We start from the raw sequence: 18,676 nt of genomic DNA on the forward strand, positions 1-18,676 counted from the left end.
CTGGGTCTCCCTGCTTAGGCTGCTGCCCCCGCGACCCGACCCCGGATAAGCGGAAGAGAATGGATGGATGGATGGATGGATATATAGCGGGCCTGGGGTACTTTTAGATAGTTCAGTACCGTTAGTTTTAGTTTTAGCATTGTCATGTTTTAGATTATTTAGCCTTCCTGTACACTTAGCTTTGTTACTGTACAATTAGTTATCTATAACTATAACTGTTAAGGGCCTTCTTTTGGTACCTCTTAGTTTATTATTATTCTTGTCACTGTTAGCTAGATTCTTTGTGCCTTGGTTTAGTAATATCATGTTTTAGTAGTTTAGATATCCTGTACCTTGGTTAGCATTGTCATGTTTTGGCTTAGTTATCTTGTCATGTTCTGTAACTCTGTCTGTAATTTTGTTCTTGTGTTGTAAAGCACTTTGAGTCGCCTTGTGCTGAAAAGTGCTATATAAATAAATGTACCTACCTACCTACCTACCTAAAGAAAAATCTGGACGGTGATGTATGTTCCCTTAACAGGAGTTCTATATTTCCTGGTATGTCAGAAAACAGGAATGTGGTTGATTCTGTTATAACCTCCGACTCAGAATGAACAGAAATGTTAGTATATCAAATCAAATCAAAATCAAATGAAATTTATTTATACAGCACATTTAAGAACAATATGGCCAAAATGTTGCACACATAAACAATTTAAAATAATTCAGTACAAACATTATACAAGATACAATACAATATAATTACAGTTCTCACGTTGTATCAAAAGCCAGTGAATATAAAAGTTTTAAGAAGAGTAAGTAAGTAAGTAAAAATTTATTTGTATAGCACATTTCAGCAGCAAGGCATTCAAAGTGCTTTACATAATAAAAACATCAGTACAATTACATTTCAATCATCAAAAAACATTACAATCATCCAAAAAAAATTATAAAAATCATTGAGCAGATACCTGAAGCAGAAACAAAAATTAACGACATATATGTACATCCAACAGCTTCTGTGGTAATTTGTATGGTCTTCTATAAATGATTTCAAAAAGAGGTAACCCATCTGGAGTGATTCTCATATAGAGTTTCACTAAGTCCAGACAATCTGGACACAGCCGGCCACTTGCCTCTATGCACTTCCTGCGCCTGCTTTTCACTGTCCCGTTCGTCCTCTCAATGAGACCAGTGGACTGCGATGATAGGAACAGTGGTTCATTAACAAAATGTGGCCGTTATCACTGTAAATTCGGGTTTTAATAGATTTAAAAACACCAAGACTATAGTTGTATGTTGTGGTCCTGCTGCTAATCGAATTTTAAAACCCAGGTTGTTGTCATAAAAACACAAGCTAGCAGCTCAAAGTCTTGAAAAAGTTACTTAATATGTTTGTTTTTATTTTGCTTGTTTGTTTGTTTATTTTAACAATTAATCAAATAATATTTAGGCTACATTAATTCATGCCTCATGTGAAAAAAGAAATTCAGTGCATTTTGTATCTAGATTTGTATTTACTGTGTCACACACTGGTTACTTGTTTCTTACGTAACACATTTTAACACGGAAACACTAATGTATACTACTGTAACAGAATTGAGAAAGCTCCTCGGATGAGAAGCGAAACGTCTTCAGCTACAGAATAGAAGTCCAGTTGTTTTTGTTTTTTAACCTTTTTTGAATTTACCATGGCCTGGATGACTGAGAATCTACACCAGCATACTGTAACTGGAGTCAACCTAGTATATTAGCAAAATATCTCACAAAACCAGTGGACAGATTTTAATAAAATTCATAAATTAATCACTGGATTGACTTTGACTTTTGGAGCCAACCCCAATTCAAGACAGTTGCCGCAGTTAATCTACCTTTGCAAGCCCAAAACTGGCTATAACTCAGTCAGTTTGATGTGGTAATAACTGATAGTCATCCCCAATACATATTATGAGCACTAACAGATTGTGGGAGACCTTGTGATATGTGAGAGTACATAACCTAATTTTTAAGGATTGATCAAAATGGCTTCTCATCATGAGATGATCTTAGTTTAAAACCCTGGCATGAAAGGTGTTGGATGCTGTGTGTTCCTTCGAGTAATGCTAGACCATTAATTTTATATAGAAACATTTTATTTGTTTTGCATTAAATACTGATTTAATCAACCCTAATAAACAATTGTGTTTGTGCATTTAAATACAAATTTGAGGAAATTGAATGCCCACTCTGACAGAAAATAAATCTGAGGAAAATGTATATTTTATTTTATTACTAAGAAATCATGCTTCTCCTTTCCGGGTCATGGGTAGCTGGTGCCTATCTCCAGCAGTCACTGTTTGAAAGGCGGGGGAAAACACTGGACATGTTACAAGTCCATCACAGGGACACATAGAGACAAACGAAACAAACAACCATTCACACTCTCACTCACACCTGAACAATTTAGAGTTACCAATTAACCGTATGTTTTCAGTCTGTGGGCATACAAGGGAATCAACTTTAGTGAAATTACATACAAAGATTTTTACTTTCAGAATGTCTAAATGCTAAATACAATTCTCTGTGACTGTGACATCAGAAAGAAGGAACACGAAAAGCTCGAAAAATACTAAGGAATGAAAGCAGAAATAGAGAAGTTGTGGAACCAGTGGGGTCACTCTGTGCTGTGACCCCCAAACTGGAAGAGTGGCTCCAACAGATCCCAGGAACAACGTCACACAGATCTCTGTCCAGAAGAGCTCAGTCCTAGGAACATCTGAGATACTGCGTAGAACCATCAAGATCCCAGGCCTCTGATTTAACTTCTATCTTGCCCTGTCTATACTTAATGCAGTCTGTTGGTCTAAGTGAAATTAACTACAGACACATTATGCATGATATACGTTCATTTAAGTAAGATCAGGCTTTCTGAGCATGTACGAGGCGTTAACTACAGTTAACAGCTAACAGCTAACTGCTTCGACAAACAGTACAGAGTGATACTCGTAGCTCTTCACAAGATGGCGCCCAAAATCTCGCCTAGTGCCGGCAGTGGCCATTCTAGTGTTTCTCTTTTTTAATGATTGATTCTCCTTTAAATCTTTCCCAGCTCTGACTTCCGGGTGTTCTGACCCGCCCTCCTGCCGGAATACAAAGCTGCATCGGGTCCTGGTCTTGTGACTTCCCTGTGTTCGCTCATCATGACCGGTCTACAGGAGTTTGCTCTGACTCTGCTGGCTCTTGGGTTCTGCCAGGGGTTTCAACCAATCTACCGCCATGAAGAGCCTGAGCTCACCGCTCAGCCTTCAAAATTCGGCTCCTTGTGGCCCCTGCCGCAGAAAGTGCAAATCAACGACGTTTCCTTCAAGTTAAGCGTCTCTAATTTCCAGATCACCGATGCCGAAGAGTCCTCGGCCGGGGCGAGCTGCAGCATCCTGCAGAACGCCTACAGGAGGTGAGGATTTGGGTGTTTTATTTTCTTACTAACTTTCTCCTGCTCGTTTTTGTACAGAGCTCGGTGCCGTGATGCGTTCAGGGACTGCTTTCACTTTCTGCCGTGTCCCCTGCAGATACCACGAGTACGTGTTTGTTGGTTCTAAAAAGCAGAAGCTGGATAAATGCAAGAGGTCAGACCCGTCGGAGCTGACTGAGCTGCAGGTGTGGATCACATCAGCTGACTCTGAATGTGACGGATACCCGAGTGTGAATTCTGACGAGTCATGTGAGTCTCTGCGTTTCCTTATTGCTGTGTGCTGATTGTTATCCTGCTGTTCCTGTAACAGGTGGAGGAAGAACAGTTACACCGAAACACCTTCGCCCAAAATACAATTTCTATTTTTTCCAAGCGTTATTTAAAGGCCTAGCGCTCCTCATAGGAGCGCTAGGCCTTTAAATGCCAAGAGTTTTAGACAGAGTTGTTGTCGTTTTGATCAAACTTTATAATGTTGTTTTCAATCTCCTGCGATATGGTGAAATGTCATGCTCAGACTATGTGTTGTGAACGACTCTCAGCTACTACCACATCAAATTTCAGCTCGCTATCTGAAAAATGGACCGAGTTATAGTCCTTTTTGTCTCGGCTAATGTTGATTAGCTGTGGTGGCCATCTTCAGCTGGATTGACTCGAGAAGTTAATCAGTTGTAGATGCAGTTCCACAGATTAGTTTCTGAAAGTTTCATTAAAATCAGTTAATTGGTTCATTAGATATTTTGCTAACAGACAAACAGGGTTGACTCCAACAAACACTGCTAAAGTTTTAAGCAGAGATCTTGTGCAATGAGTGGTGCTCGGTAGATGCACACCAAATTTTAGTACAATATCTGTTACAGCCGTTTTCGTGTTGTCTAAACTCAGTTGCCTGTGGTGGCCATCTTGAATCGGGTTGAATCTTAGAGTTTATCAGTTTTAGATGCACATCCATTGGCTATTTCCTGAAAGTTTCAATAAAGTCCGTTCAGTGGTTCATGTGATATTCCGCTAACAGACACACTCATACACACAGACGCGGGCTAAATCATTATCGCCCACCTCCCCCCCTTTGGTGGTGGACGGTAAAAACCACATTAGTTCGGAAATAATTATTTGCAGTTATGGAAGAAATTTGAGTTTTGTGGTTTGAAAATGTTCTGCTTTAAACTGCGAGGTACGGAGTAGGAAAACAAGCCCAAAGAATGACCAGAAGTAGAGGACGAAAAACATCTATAGCCACTTCCCTGAGGGACTAAATTAGATATATTATTGTTTTAAATATAGACATTTTTTTCTGCTGCTGGAGCTTCCATTGTTTACATGAATTCAGTCCCAAAATGGCACTGCAGTTAAAAAAAAAAATCCTCATACAATCACCTGAGCGTGTGACGAGAATGCAGACAGATTCTGTAACTGGTTATTTTGTTTGTGTGCTTTCAGTCTAATTGTACTTTTTGCTTATGGTCCTCTCGTATATTTTCGTTTTGGCTGCATCAGAACTTGTTATATAGATGTTTTTTGCTCCGAATGAATTAATTTTTTTATTTTGACGTCGCGAAGTAAACAACCAAGCCTCTGTGGCTGCAATGGAGATTGGCAGATATCTTATCTGTGGCATTTTACTGGTGAAAGCACTTTTATCTGTCGCTCCATTTTGTTTGCATTCTGTTAGCTCGACGTACTGCAGATAGATTTTTTTGGGACTAACATTTTTAACTTTGCCAACACAAACCTCCCTTATTCTCAGCTCTTGAAAAAAAAAAAAAAATCCAACTTCCTTTTATTAAGAAAAACATTTTTGAACTCAGGTTGTTGATCTGAGCTCTGAGCTCCAACAAAGATTAGTTAAACTTTGAACAATTCAGTTTAGTTTGTCTTTTTTTTTAAAAAAAGGTTAAACTAACAGCTGACTGGTTTTAGAGTTCAGGGACCACAGACAGGGAACCACTGGATCAGAACTAACCCAGACCCAACCAGCACTTGATCCACCTCCAACTACAGATCCCGCTGCTCTGAATGACGGACCGGTCCGTGTGCTGACTGCAGAGTTCACGCCGGGAGAGCCCGGTCCTGTTTAGGATGCACCTCTGAAGGTCCCAGCGCGCCCTTCAGAAAGCAGCTGCAGCTCTTGTTTTGCTCACTGATTATAAAAGTTTTGTCTGTTTTTGAAGTTTTGTCCAATGACGCTGATGTCATATAGTCTTGAGACTGATGGCAACATGGTGGCGAACTAAAAAAAAAAAAAAAAACACTAAAAGTGCAGAGACATGAGCCGATGTCCACTGTTTGACCCTGAAGGGGATTTCTGAGTGACTCGTTAGACAAATTAAAATTTAATTAAAAAATTTCACAGCATCCACAGTGGGGTTTTCTGTGAGCATTTATACTCGTGAATGGAGCAGAGATCACCAGGAGAGCAAACAGCAGGATTAACTCGGATTAAAACTCTGATTTACTCACCTTAAGGAGCCCCTGCCATGTTTTGCATGACAGAAAATGCATGTTTGTGTTTGCAGATGTGCTGTCTGTGGATCAGCCAGTAGCCATCCTGAAAGCACCAAAGGTCTGGGGAGCCCTGCGTGGTAGGTGTCTGTTGGTGCTTCCTTTTAATAATCACATTCCTGTTTTATAGCTTTTTCCACATAATTTTTATTACCACTTTAGCTATTTTAATCATTCATATATCAAAAGCTATGGGTTTTGAACCTTTTTTACTTTTTGAAATATTTAACTTTTTTTAATCTTATTGAAATGAATGTGGATGCCTTCATCATACATGCATAATTTTTAACTTTTACGTCACAGCTTGCTAATTTTAGCTTTTAGTAACTTTTAGCCTATAGCTGTTTTGCCAGTTTTAGCTTTTAGCTACCGTTTCATCAGTTTATCCGTTTTGTTAATTTTAGCTTTGTTCCAAATGTTTCAGCTTCTTCAGCAAAGTCAGCCCGCAGCATTCACACTACATTTCTGTAGAAAAAACAGTTTCTCAAGTGTCGTTCCTAAAACATAATTTTAATTTGAGGCAGTCAATTTTTATTATTATTGTCACAGAAAACAATAAGTTTGTGCTCGGGTTTTAATCCTTTTTAGGTCTGGAAACTTTCAGCCAGTTGGTGTATGAGGATGAATATGGAGCTGTAAGTAAAAGGACAACTGCCTTATTTTTCTTTTTCTGTTTATTACCTTTTTTGCCAGGTTTAAACTCATTTTATTTCTGCATCATTTTTAGAAAAGCATCAACTTAACATTTATCAGCGACTTCCCGCGATTTTCACACCGAGGCGTCTTGCTGGACTCTTCACGGCATTTCCTTCCCATTAAAGTCATCTTGGCCAATTTGGTAATTAATGCTTTTTAACTGCAGTTTATGTTTTTACTTTTTGTTGTCCACCACCATGAAAGATGATCCAAATAAAATGAATAAGACGAAGTTAATCTCTTACATTATTTTATATTTGTTTCAAAGCTGTATATGTTTTGACCTAAGGCTAGTCATTCCATCTTTGCAGCTAATAAATAGAAAGTAAGTAACCAATAAGTACACAGTGCAGGTATTGGGGAATTTTAGTGAACAAAAAAATAGGAAATGCTACACTTGTTTTTGCTCCCATTTTTCATGAGCTGAACTCAAAGATCCGAGACATTTTCTCTCAAATATTCACAAATTTGTGGAAATCTTTGTTAGTGAGCGCTTCTCCTTTTGCCGAGATGATTCATCCACGTCACAGGTGTGGCATATGGAGATGCTGATTCGACAGCATGATTATTGCACAGGTGTGTCTTAGGCTGGCCACAATAAAAGGCCACTCTGAAACTATAGGAAAAAAATAACTTCACTGAAAGTTGAACAAAATTCTCATTTCAAATTATTGCAGTAAGATAAATGTATTTTAATTATTTATTAAAAAGATGCTAAGGTAAAAAAAAAAGATAATTAAAATAATACAACTATTTAAATTGCTCATTTTACTCAAGACTTGGTTACATTAGTTTCACTAAAATTAAAATAAAAGTAACTTTCATATTTATTTTAGCCACCATTTATTATTGTCTTGGATTTTAAAATCCATGTTTTTATGAATTGTGAATTTTATAATTTTACAGCTATCTCCAGTGAAACACTTATTAATGAAGCCACTTTTCTTTAGTTCCTTCATCTTAGAGACTATTGTTTTAATTCTTTTATAACATATTGCAGCTTTAGATGATCTTGCATGTTGTGCTTGTTTGCTTTTTGTTTGTTTTTTTTTTTTTTTTTATCTGCTTTAAAGCACTTTGTGAAGAAAGGTGTTGTATTTATAGAGTTTGAATTATAGATATTTTTGTTTTCAGCTGGCGGAGATTATGCTGTTGGGTTACATTTTTATATTTCAGAGATATTAAGCTAAAATGTGGTGTGGTAGTAGCTGAGAGTCATCCCCAACACACACTCAGTGTTGACCGATCACATGAGATCGTTGTGGTATGGATTCTTTCAAGGAATGCTTGGCCTTAAATTGAAATGTTTTTACTTTCTTGTGTTTTCCAGGAAACGATGGCCATGAACAAATTTAATGTGTTCCACTGGCACATCGTAGATGATCAGTCTTTCCCGTACATGAGCCGAACGTTCCCTCAGCTGAGCCAAAAGGTCACAAAAGAACCAAACAGTGGGAAATCCCAAGAAAGACAGACAGACAGACAAGTTTTATCTATTTATTTGCCATAACTGAATGATCTATTTTCTCCATCAAAACGTTCACAGGGGGCGTACCACCCTTACAGTCATGTGTACACGCCTGCTGATGTGAAGATGGTGATTGAATTTGCTCGTATGAGAGGCATTCGGGTCGTCCCGGAGTTTGACACTCCCGGACACACACAATCCTGGGGTAAAGGTGAGTTCTTCAGTTGTTTGAGCAGCCACCATCTTCAGGACACTCTCTTTATATATGTCCTCCTGCATGTTCGCCCTTCTCAGGACAGGCTGATCTGCTCACCCCTTGTTACTCCGGCTCCCAGCTCTCCGGAACTTTCGGACCGGTGAACCCCATCCTGAACGCCACCTACGACTTCATGACGATGTTCTTCAAAGAGATCAGCAGCGTGTTCCCTGATGACTACGTTCACCTGGGAGGTGATGAGGTGGACTTCACGTGCTGGTGAGACTTTGTCCGATCCGATACGTCAGCTCAGAAATCAGACGGGTGTTAGCAGCTGCTTCTGCCCCACAGGAAGTCCAACCCGGACATTCAGAAGTTCATGGCTCAGCAGGGCTTTGGACAGGACTACACAAAACTGGAGTCCTACTACATCCAGGGGTGGGTTTCTTCTTGAAGTTAGAATCCTCAGTCGAAACGAAACATATTTAATTTTTTGTTTTTATTTTTTACTATCATTATTTTTTTAGCCTCCTGGATATTGTCACCTCTACCAATAAGGGCTACGTAGTCTGGCAGGAGGTCTTTGATAATGGAGTAAAGGTAGGATTTCTATACACGACGTGTAAGAAAATTGATTGGATTTCAGACAAACTGTTGTTGGGCATCGAGATGTGGAGGTATTTGTTCTTAAATTATCATTAAAGGAATAGTTTGGAAAAACTTACACAAGTACTGTTAAAATATTCTCAAAATGCTGAAAGTATTTTTTTTATTATTATTTTTGGATTTTTAATAATATTTTAATTCAGTCTTCCGATCGATTGATCAAGCCTGAAAAAAGATATCAATAGATGTATAGGTAGAAATGCGTAAAAGCACCAAAATCAAATTGGTTCAGGTCAAGTCAAGCTGCACAAAAAGCTGTAATCTTTGTTCTGAAGGCTAAAATCATTATTTACCTGTGAATTGCAGAACTGTTGAATAACGTAGCAGAATGATAAATTGGGTTTATGTCCAAATTTACCATGCAGACCTAAAGAGATGTTCTCCTGATCCAGGATGTTGGTTCAAACTATTCCTTTAGCTTTACCCAGTGACTAATGTTGTAACTAAACTAAGAGCAGAAGCGTGCCCTCTGACACCTGCAGCTCAAGCCCGACACTGTAGTTCATGTGTGGATCGGCGGCGGGAGTGATAAGGAGATGAGCAATGTGACGGCAGCGGGATACACCACCATCCTCTCTGCCCCATGGTACTTAGATTATATTAGCACCGGACAGGACTGGCAGAAGTACTACAAGGTTGAGCCGCTCAACTTTAATGGTCAGTCTCAAAAAAAACAAACTAAAAAGACACTCTCTGAAATCAACAGAATTATTGAGGGAGAAATTGCTGATTTATTTGTTCAACAGGTTTACATTTTTAAAAACTGCACAGTTGTGATGAGTCAGACTGACATTAGGGGAACATGGGGCGGTGTGGCTGGTGGTCGATTTAAAATATTAAACCACATTGTCGGGGGGGGGGGGGTACAGATTCTTTGACCTCTGTGGAGTGGCAGGGATGTCCCATGAGCCAAGAGAGAAGAAGGTTTGATCCTTCATAAAACTGAAGTTGGTCCACAGCTTCTACAGACATTTGTTGCAAATGTCACCATGTGAATGAAGCTGAGCTTAACCTTTTTCCCTGGCTGATGCTGATAACTCCATATGTGTGTGCTGTTTAGCTGAAACCAGACACACTTATCCACGTTTGGAAAGGAAACAAGCAGAAATACCAGATGGAGATGGAGAATGTTACATCGGCAGGGTACCAAACCCTGCTGTCCTCTCCCTGGTACCTGAACCGTATCTCCTACGGCCAGGATTGGCAGGGCGTTTACAAGGTCGACCCACAAGACTTTAATGGTTTGTGTCTGCATCATTGGTTTTTTTTTTTTGGTTCCCTGCCCATTTATCTGGTTATGAATTTTATGTTACACATATTGGTTCTTTCCTTCCCATACAGTGCTGGTCTCAATAAAAGTACCAAATTCTGGCAATCAAATGCAAACAAATTTTATAATAAGTCTAAAATATTACAAAGAAAAGAAACTAGCATTCTTGGAAGAAATGGATATCGCCCACTGTCTTGCGTGCTTCAGTTTCAAAGATCTTGTGGATCAGTTAGAGCTCAGAGTTGGAGATGACTCTAAGCTACTACCACGATTTCAGCTCTGTGTCTGTACTGACTGAGTCATAGCCATTTTTGGGTTGCTAAGGTTGATTTGCTGTGGTGGCCATCTTGAACTGGACTGACTCTAGAAATTAATCAGTTGTAGATTTTAAGAGTTTTAATAAAATCCATCCAGTTTGCAATATATTTTGCTAACAGACAAACTCATGAACACACACTCACATTTACATTAATCGCCCATGAAAAGCGGGTTATTTAAAAAAAGAAAAATTCTTTGCAAAGACATGTCAGCCATCTCATGATATGAGAACTGCTGTTATCATTTCCTGAAATTGTTGTTCAGCAGTTTGTAACATCAAGAGATTGTATTGTCTGAAGGTTTGTGCAAATCTAAAAAAAAACAAAACAATGCATGTGTACTTTATACTGCACACTGAGTCAAGTAAGAATCCCAGAGCAAAGGTCGACGAGAGTGGAACGTTTCAGAGATAACGCCCAGACTCTGTGGGTACATCGATTTGAGGGGAACCAGAGAAGAGTAAACCTCTGGGGGAATGTAAAGCATCATTTTTTTTTTGAAGCAGAAATAAAATTCATTAAGGCCTGCTAGAGGTGCTGTTATGAAGGTTGTGTCAATGTTTCCGGAAGCATTAATGAGTTGAAGGAATACATATAGCCTTTCATTCCAGTGTTTAACATTCTTGACAAGCATGCAAAGAGATTACCAAGAAATTTCTAGAATAACCGGGTTTGAGTCCAAAGCTGTTTAACTTCAGCGACAACATGAAGCAGACCTCAGCAGCACAAAAGATTGATCGAGACGGGAAAGAAGGAGCTAGCTGTAAGTTTATTATCGGCCTAAAGTGAAGGTGGTGTGATCATGTATTTTCCCATGTCTGTTTGTCTGTCCTGTTAGCAAAATTTCTCATGAACCACTGGCCAGATTTGAATGAAAGTAAGCAGTGGATGAACATCTACAACTTATTAAACTTTTGGAGTCAGTCCTATTAAAGATAATAGCTACAGCTAAGCTGCCTTGGCAAACACAAAGATGGATACTGAGCTAGTTTAGTTTTTCTGAACACATCATCTAACTACTAACGCATCTCAAGAGATTGTGCATAACATTATTTACAATCTCTTGCAAAGTTTGACCAAAACGGCTATAATTTGGTCCCTTCTCAACATAAGATAATTTAGTTTAAAACTGTTAGGTGATATGTATTCCTAAAAAGAATGTTTGGCCTCTAGTTTCTTTTTAATTTTCTGCATTAGCAATAAAACTGATTAAATATTCAGATTCTGCTTGTTCGTTTACACTTCTATCTTCAGACCTGCAGTTGAGGTGTGCTGATAACTCAGACCAGCCCTGTATGAGTCATGTTTTATGGTTCTGTTTGGATCCCGCTCGGACTGAACTACTGACCCAGATTTGACCTTTCACTGCTGTGCGAGTCAGTGTAAGCCTGTTGAATGAAGAAAGGGGGAAAAGAAAATCATTTTGCTAACATTTAATAATGATTTTAACGATTCCCTTTATCCTCATCCAGAGAAACTTGAACTGACTTGATCTCTTGTTTTTTTAAATTTAAAATAAACAAACAAAAAACAGGAACTGAAGAACAGAAGAAGCTTGTGATTGGTGGAGAAGCCTGTTTGTGGGGAGAATATGTGGACGCTACAAATCTCACGCCTAGACTCTGGTAAAGCGCACGTAAATGCTGCTTGATTTACATAAAACATTTTATTTTTACAACCTCAATCCAAAGGAGTTGGGACGTTGTGTAAAATGCAAATAAAAACTGAATGCAATGATTTGCCAATCTCATAAACTCATATTCATTCACAATGATATCAAATGTTTAAAATTGTGTATGTTTACTAAGAAATTCTTCCATATTAAAGTAATTTTGAATTAGATGGCAGCAACACAACTCAAAAGGTGGGGCAGAGGCGATAAAAGGCTGTAAATGTAAGTTGTAACAGGTCAGTAAGACAACTAGGTATAAAAAGAACATTTTTGAGAAGCTGAATCTCTTATAAGTAAAGGTGGGCATACAGTCAGTCTGCAAAAGCCACCTCTAAAGAAAGTGGAATAATGTCAGAATGTTTTCTGTGGAAAATTAGGAAGACTGAATATCAGATTATCCACAGTTCATAATATCCTCAAACGATTTCATGAATCTGCAGAAATCTCTGGGCTCAAAGCACAGGACTGAAAGTCAGAACTGGATGTTTGTGATCTTCAGGTCCTCAGGCAGCTCTGCATTAAAAACAGGTCTGATTCTGTTCCGGACATCACTGCATGGACTCAGGAACGCTTCTACAGATCACTGTCTGTAAACACAGTTCACTGTAACATCCACGAATGGTGCTTAAAGCTCTATTAGGCAAAGAAGAAGCCAAATGTGCACACTATTTAGAAAACTGTTCTGTGGCTAGACTAATCAAAATTTGAAATTCTTTTTGGAAACCACAGATGCCACGTCCTCTTTACTGAAGTGGAGAGGAACCATCCTGCTTGTTATCAGTGCACAGTTCAAAAACCCACCTCTAAATAAAAACAGAATCCAATGATTTGTCAAACTTAAATTTATGCATTTTTACACAACCCAACTTTTTTTCTCAATTGGGGTTGTATTTAATGTGAACAGATCACATGTCAAAAGCCTGATTTATTTCCTGTGTTGACTCAAAGGCCTCGTGCCAGTGCTGTGGCAGAGCGGCTGTGGAGTGCCAAAGATGTGACCGACATTAGTGATGCCTTCAACAGACTCTCAGTGCACCGCTGCCGTATGGTGGAGTAAGTATTGAGCCTGTAGGTGATGTAATCATGCAACACTCCTGTTAAGATAACGCGTTTGTTTCCTCTCTCTAAGGCGCGGGATCCCAGCTGAGCCGCTGTTTTCCAGCTTTTGTCCGAAAGAATACAAAGGTCTCTGAGAACAAGAGAGAGGCCGACCTGGGGACAGAAAAGGGAAGAACAGTTGTGCACAATCAACCCCGTGTTTGGGTTTGAAACAAAAATCTAATTCTAAGCTGCCTTTTTTGGGGGGAGGAGGAAGCTCGCACTGATTTAAATCTGATTTTGTTTTCATGAAGACTTGTTTTCATGACTGTTTCTAAAAATGTGAATAAAATGTTACTGCTCCAGTTGTTTTTAAATGTATATAAGAAGTTGCATATTTTCCGCTGCACTGCAAGCCAAAGTTTCAAACACAGATGCCATGTAGTGCTAAGAGTTGCGGATGACTTAACTACCACGCCTAAAATTGGCTCAAGATCTGTTAAAGTGACTAAGTTTTAGCAATCTCTCCAGTGGTTCATGAGATATTTGCTCAGGCGCTACATGATTGCCTACCTTTCATGGCAGCAGGTGATAAAGATATTGGGAAAAGGAAGGAGGGGGCTGCTAACCTATCACATATAGCTCTCCACTCACACCCCTGAGTGTTCATCAGAGGTCTGATAATCAGAGTCCCAGTTTCAGAACATTTTCAGGATCACAGCAGACCAGACATCTTTTTCAGCAGAGAGTTCTGGTCCTGGGAGTTCATGGCCTCGTAGATGTCCAGCTCTAGTGAGAAGGTGGCGTTGCCAGAGGTCAATGTTCGCAGCATGGTTGAGTATCCCTTTAATGTGAGAACAAATGTGAAAAATAAATGAGTTTCATGAAACTAAACCAAAAAACAGACTACAGCTGAGATGTCTGAGCGTCCTCTCACCATCATCTCTGCTAGGGGTACAGTAGCCAGCAGCACCTTGTTGTCATGGCGACTCTGGATGTCTCGAACCGTCCCTCGTCTTTGGGCCAAGTCGCCCAGCACAGAGCTGAGGTGCTCCTCGCTCACAGTCACCTCGAGGGACATCACTGGCTCCAGGACCTGGCCTCCTGCGAGCCTCAGTGCCTAAATCCAAAAAAAAAAAAAAAAACTGAGGTGTTTCTTTTTCATTATTGTGTCATTGCTGACTCAGCATTCTTGCCGTTTTCCTGAGGGTGTTTTTTTTTACTTTTACTTAGAATTTTACAAATTTTAATTTTTAGCCTCCCTTTTGATACTTATAGCTAGCCTTTTGCAAATTTTAGCTTTTAGTTAGCATTTTGCTGCTTTTAGCTACAATTTTTGCTATTTTTAGCATTTAGCTAGCTATTTGTTAGATTTAGCTTTTAGCTAACATTTTGCCATTGTTGGCTTTTAGGTAGCATCTTCCTTATGTGGGTTTTTACTTAGTTTTGCTCTTTTTAGCTTTTTTCAGCATTCACACTTCATTTTCACAGAAAAAAGCATTTATTTTCAAAGTTACCATATAAAAATCAGAGCAGGAGAACCACTGATGTTTTACCTTCAACATGCAGCGGGACACACAGGCGGACACCATGACAGGAGACGTCCCTGGTTCCATGGTAACACTGTGGATCAGTGTGGACACGCCCTGGACAGGATATCCCAACAGCGGGCCTGAAGGAGGAAGCAGACAGTAAAAACAAAGTTTACCAGAAATCTGACATTCAGCATTAGACCTACACTCATAAAAAGATTAAAAAACTCAAATTTTAAATTCAAACATTTAAAAGAAACCAGTTACATGTTTGTAACTTGCATGTTATTGATCATCAATTTTTTTTTTCTGCAAACCTTTAAATGGTACAAAGAACAGTGAGAGTAAGAGAAAATCCAAATCCAAAGGTGTACTTGTGTTGAAAATTAATATGAAGACAGAAGATAAAAAAAACCACAGTAAACATCAGTTTAAGGAGCTTGTGTTTGTGAACAAGCCGGCATAGTAGAACACTTCACTGCCCAGGAGACGGCAACAAGACTTTTGGGACCGAAGTTACGAGTAAGAGATGCTACACACGTGCAAAGGGAAATAAGTATCACATGTTTGGACAAATGTATTGAATACATAAATAAACAAGGTAACAAATGGAAGCTAAATAAGGAAGCACTGAAGTTTGTGTCTTGGAGGTAGCAGTAGCAACTAGTCTCAACTACACTCAAGATCCAATGTGGCATTTCCATTCAAACTTATATCAAAGGATAAGATTAAACAAATAAACATACCAATAAAATAAAGGATTAAAGGAATAACAAGACACCATGGCAGATGAAAGTAAGAGTACACTACAGCCCACTGAAGGTAGTATAGACCTTAATGTACAAGACTATGAAAAGGAAGTGCAGGATACAGAAGAGCAGGCAAGTAGAGAAGGAACTTCAGTCCTCAGTATCTACTGATTGCACACAGTCAGATAACTTATGCAGAAGTCAGCGCATATGCACACTCACTGAAAAGGGGAAGTCTTTACAATCAATCAAATTTTATTTGTATAGCACGTTTCAGCAGCAAGGCATTTCAAGGTGCTTTACATAATTAAAAAAAACAAAATAAAAACAGCATGTGACATTGAATAAACAGTAAAAAAGAGAAAAACATTGAAGACATCAAAAACCCGCACTCTAACCCTAATTTAGCCATAAGCAATTCTAAACAGGTGGGTTTTAAGTTGAGATTTAAAGGCACCCAGTGTTTCAGCTGTTTTACAGTTTTCTGGAAGTTTGTTCCAAATTTGTGGTGCATAGAAACTGAAAGCTGCTTCTCCTCGTTTGGTTCTGGTTCTGGGGGCAAGTTAAATGATTAGACCAAAGATTTCCAGCTATCTACAAGAAGTGGAAATACCACAAACAACTTTAAAAAAAATGGTGAAGAAATAAGATATTGACTTAATACCAGAAGCTGTGAGTGCTACAGATACTATTGCAAGAGATATCTGCAACACTTATGATGAAATCAGAAATTGAAAGCCCTGATGTGGAAATAAGGAGAAGATGTGACATGTGCTCTGACGCCACCAGAGCAAAGGCTCAGTGTCTTTTGGAAGAAAATGGTGAGCGGTTCATCCAGCATCAGCTCTAGGATCACGTATAAGTCAAAGTCCATGTCTGGGATGTCCCACCAGTCATCTCTAGTCACACTACAGCAAAGGCAAAAAGCTACAGCTAAGGTAGCAGCTACTGAAGATGTAATCAAATTAATGAAAACACAACATCCGTGTCAGGAACCTAATCACCTCACTGCAAGCAATAAAGCCAACAGAACTAGACAACAAGCACATATACAAAGATAAATCAAGAAGAAGCCGTGCATTAAATGCTAAAACTCTTAGCACAAGCTCCAATGAAAGGACAGACGCTGCATGTCTCTTTTGTATGAAACCTATCATTTCTGTGTTTTATCAGTTCTACAGTGTACTTGTGAAAAAGTGACATGAAGACTGAAGGAACAAAACCACAGTAAACATCAGTTTAAGGAACTCTTGTGTTTCTCGTGTTTGTGAACAAGCCTGCATAGGATATAAAATGTTTGGCATTGTAAGTGGATTTAAGTGTAGTCTTAACCACCAAAGTACTATTATGATTCAAAAACTACAGAGCTAACAGAAAGCTTAGTGTAAACAGAACTCAATACTGACATCTTCTTTAAGTTCAAATAAAAAGTCTACAATTTAAAGAAAAAAAATCTCAATTTGACACAATATTATTGTTTGCTTTTAACACCTATTACTTCAGAAGACTTTTGGTGTTGAATAAGTCAGAAGATTTATTTTAAGTAACACTGTAAGTAATATCAGTTTTACCTTGAAAGTATGAGCTGTGTACTCCATTCTGCACTGCCTCTTTTATTTCTGTTGACAGCTGTGTCTGTAACTCGTCTGTAAATGCTAATTCACACGAGGAGTCGTCTGCAGGTCTGACTGTCAGCTGCACCATCACAACGTGCCGTTTCTCCCCCACTGTCCGGTCCAGAGTATCTGCAGCACAAATCAGAAAACTAAGCAGATGTTTGTAGCTGGCAAGTATCACTGACGAGCACCAACTTAAACCAGGCGGCTGTACCTGTAGTCAAGACCTCGTGAAGAATGGTCTCTCTATAGGCTACCTGCAGTGGTCCGAGGTGGGTCTCGATGCCGTACTCTCTTCGGATTCGATCGTGGATGATCTCGATGTGCAGCTCTCCCATTCCACACAGGATGGTCTGAGAATGGAGAGGATGTCAGTGGGGCAGACTTAATAAAAATATAATAAAAGTCCTAACTAACTCTAAGACATGATTACCTGACCAGAATCTGGATCAACTCGGACTTTTAGACTGGGGTCTTCCCTCTGGAGGCAGGTGAGCGCATTCTCCAGTGCTTTCAGTGAAACAACACAAATATTCGTGTGATTGAAACAATGCAGGTGCAGAACATTATTGGATTTGGATTGTTAACAACAATACTGACCAGCCTGTTTGGCCATGGTGGGTGGTTCTATGGTGCAGAAGAAGACAGGATCAGGGACCTCCACTCCAGAGAGGATGATGTTGGCATGTTCTCCACGACCTTTCTCTGTCTGACTGTCAGAGTGGGCTCTGCGAGCTGCAGCTGCTGCTGATGCTTTGGATGAAACAATGGTGTCTCCTGTGACCGTCTCAAGTTTAGGCAGGAAAGAAGAATGTTGAAAGATAGAAAACACTTAAAAAACATTTACAATATATTAAAGGAAAAGTGTAGAGTTTGATATCAGAATCAGAGCATGAAGAGATTAAATGTGGAGTCCTTCAAAGTTCAGTGTTGGGCCCTAAACTATTTATTTGATACATCAATGATATCTGTGAAGTTTTAAAATTCTACAACTTATTTGGTTTGCAGATGATAAAAATATATATTTTTTGAAAATGATCTGTAAATGACTGCAAAAAGTATAGTTTGTGAAACGTCTAAACATAATTTTAAAATTAGACTAAAACAAAATGTATGATTTCTGTCAACCAGAAAAACAATAATTTAACCACGATGGTTATAGTCGGAGTTTCAGTTGAACAAGTTTAAGGTAAAATTCTAGGGGTCCTTTGGAAATGTCATACAGAATATAAAAAGTGAAAAGTCTGGACAAAGCATTGTAGTTTTGCATAAAGCAAAAAGTATTTTAAAATCACCAATGATTCATATTTTGTATTGTACACTTTTTATTCTATGCATGAATTGATGTACAGGAGGTTCGGGGGAACACATACAGGTGCTGGTCATAAAATTAGAATATCATGAAAAAGTAGATTGATTTCAGTAATTCCATTTAAAAAGTGAAACTTGTATATTATATTCATACATTTTATACAAACTCATATATTTCAAATGTTTATTTCGTTTAATTTTGATGATTACAAATGA

The 18,676-nt window shown here is 38.8% G+C and overlaps 2 protein-coding genes across 4 annotated transcripts in view; one reads left to right on the forward strand and one right to left on the reverse strand.

The window, feature by feature from the left end:
- The first annotated feature begins 3,086 nt into the window (after positions 1 to 3,086).
- Positions 3,087 to 13,623, forward strand: hexb (hexosaminidase B (beta polypeptide)). 2 transcript variants are annotated; one of them, XM_017431255.3, is made up of 14 exons: positions 3,087 to 3,412; positions 3,528 to 3,679; positions 5,944 to 6,009; positions 6,518 to 6,564; positions 6,657 to 6,767; positions 7,956 to 8,057; positions 8,172 to 8,304; positions 8,388 to 8,568; positions 8,641 to 8,727; positions 8,817 to 8,889; positions 10,016 to 10,196; positions 12,077 to 12,167; positions 13,163 to 13,267; positions 13,344 to 13,623. In XM_017431255.3, exons 1-14 carry the CDS (start codon positions 3,159 to 3,161, stop codon positions 13,405 to 13,407), a joined length of 1,647 nt encoding a protein of 548 aa, XP_017286744.1. In that variant the 5' UTR covers positions 3,087 to 3,158; the 3' UTR covers positions 13,408 to 13,623. The 2 variants fall into 2 exon arrangements, with proteins under 2 accessions (XP_017286744.1, XP_017286745.1); XM_017431256.3 differs by lacking the exon at positions 10,016 to 10,196 and adding an exon at positions 9,438 to 9,612 and having other exon boundaries at positions 3,088 to 3,412.
- The window catches only part of gfm2 (GTP dependent ribosome recycling factor mitochondrial 2), a 19,699-nt gene continuing 11,185 nt past the window's right edge, over positions 10,163 to 18,676 (reverse strand). For both annotated transcript variants that reach the window (XM_025009358.2, XM_017431253.3), the window contains exons 15-21: positions 17,750 to 17,936; positions 17,583 to 17,659; positions 17,364 to 17,502; positions 17,105 to 17,278; positions 14,809 to 14,924; positions 14,190 to 14,372; positions 10,163 to 14,096 (exon numbers count right to left, since the gene is read on the reverse strand). In XM_025009358.2, coding sequence (XP_024865126.1) covers positions 13,968 to 14,096; positions 14,190 to 14,372; positions 14,809 to 14,924; positions 17,105 to 17,278; positions 17,364 to 17,502; positions 17,583 to 17,659; positions 17,750 to 17,936 — 1,005 coding nt within the window. In that variant the 3' untranslated portion in view covers positions 10,163 to 13,967. The remainder of the gene's footprint in view (positions 14,097 to 14,189; positions 14,373 to 14,808; positions 14,925 to 17,104; positions 17,279 to 17,363; positions 17,503 to 17,582; positions 17,660 to 17,749; positions 17,937 to 18,676) is intronic.

This window comes from Kryptolebias marmoratus, linkage group LG14, assembly GCF_001649575.2.
Source record: "Kryptolebias marmoratus isolate JLee-2015 linkage group LG14, ASM164957v2, whole genome shotgun sequence".
NCBI lineage: Eukaryota > Metazoa > Chordata > Actinopteri > Cyprinodontiformes > Rivulidae > Kryptolebias > Kryptolebias marmoratus.

Excerpts from the sequence above, each read along its gene's own strand:
- hexb (XM_017431255.3), top strand. The coding sequence starts at position 3,159 with ATGACCGGTCTACAGGAGTTTGCTCTGACTCTGCTGGCTCTTGGGTTC. Across the intron at positions 8,058-8,171 it reads TCCCTCAGCTGAGCCAAAAG|GGGGCGTACCACCCTTACAG; the intron begins GTCACAAAAGAA and ends AAACGTTCACAG. Across the intron at positions 8,305-8,387 it reads CACACAATCCTGGGGTAAAG|GACAGGCTGATCTGCTCACC; the intron begins GTGAGTTCTTCA and ends CGCCCTTCTCAG.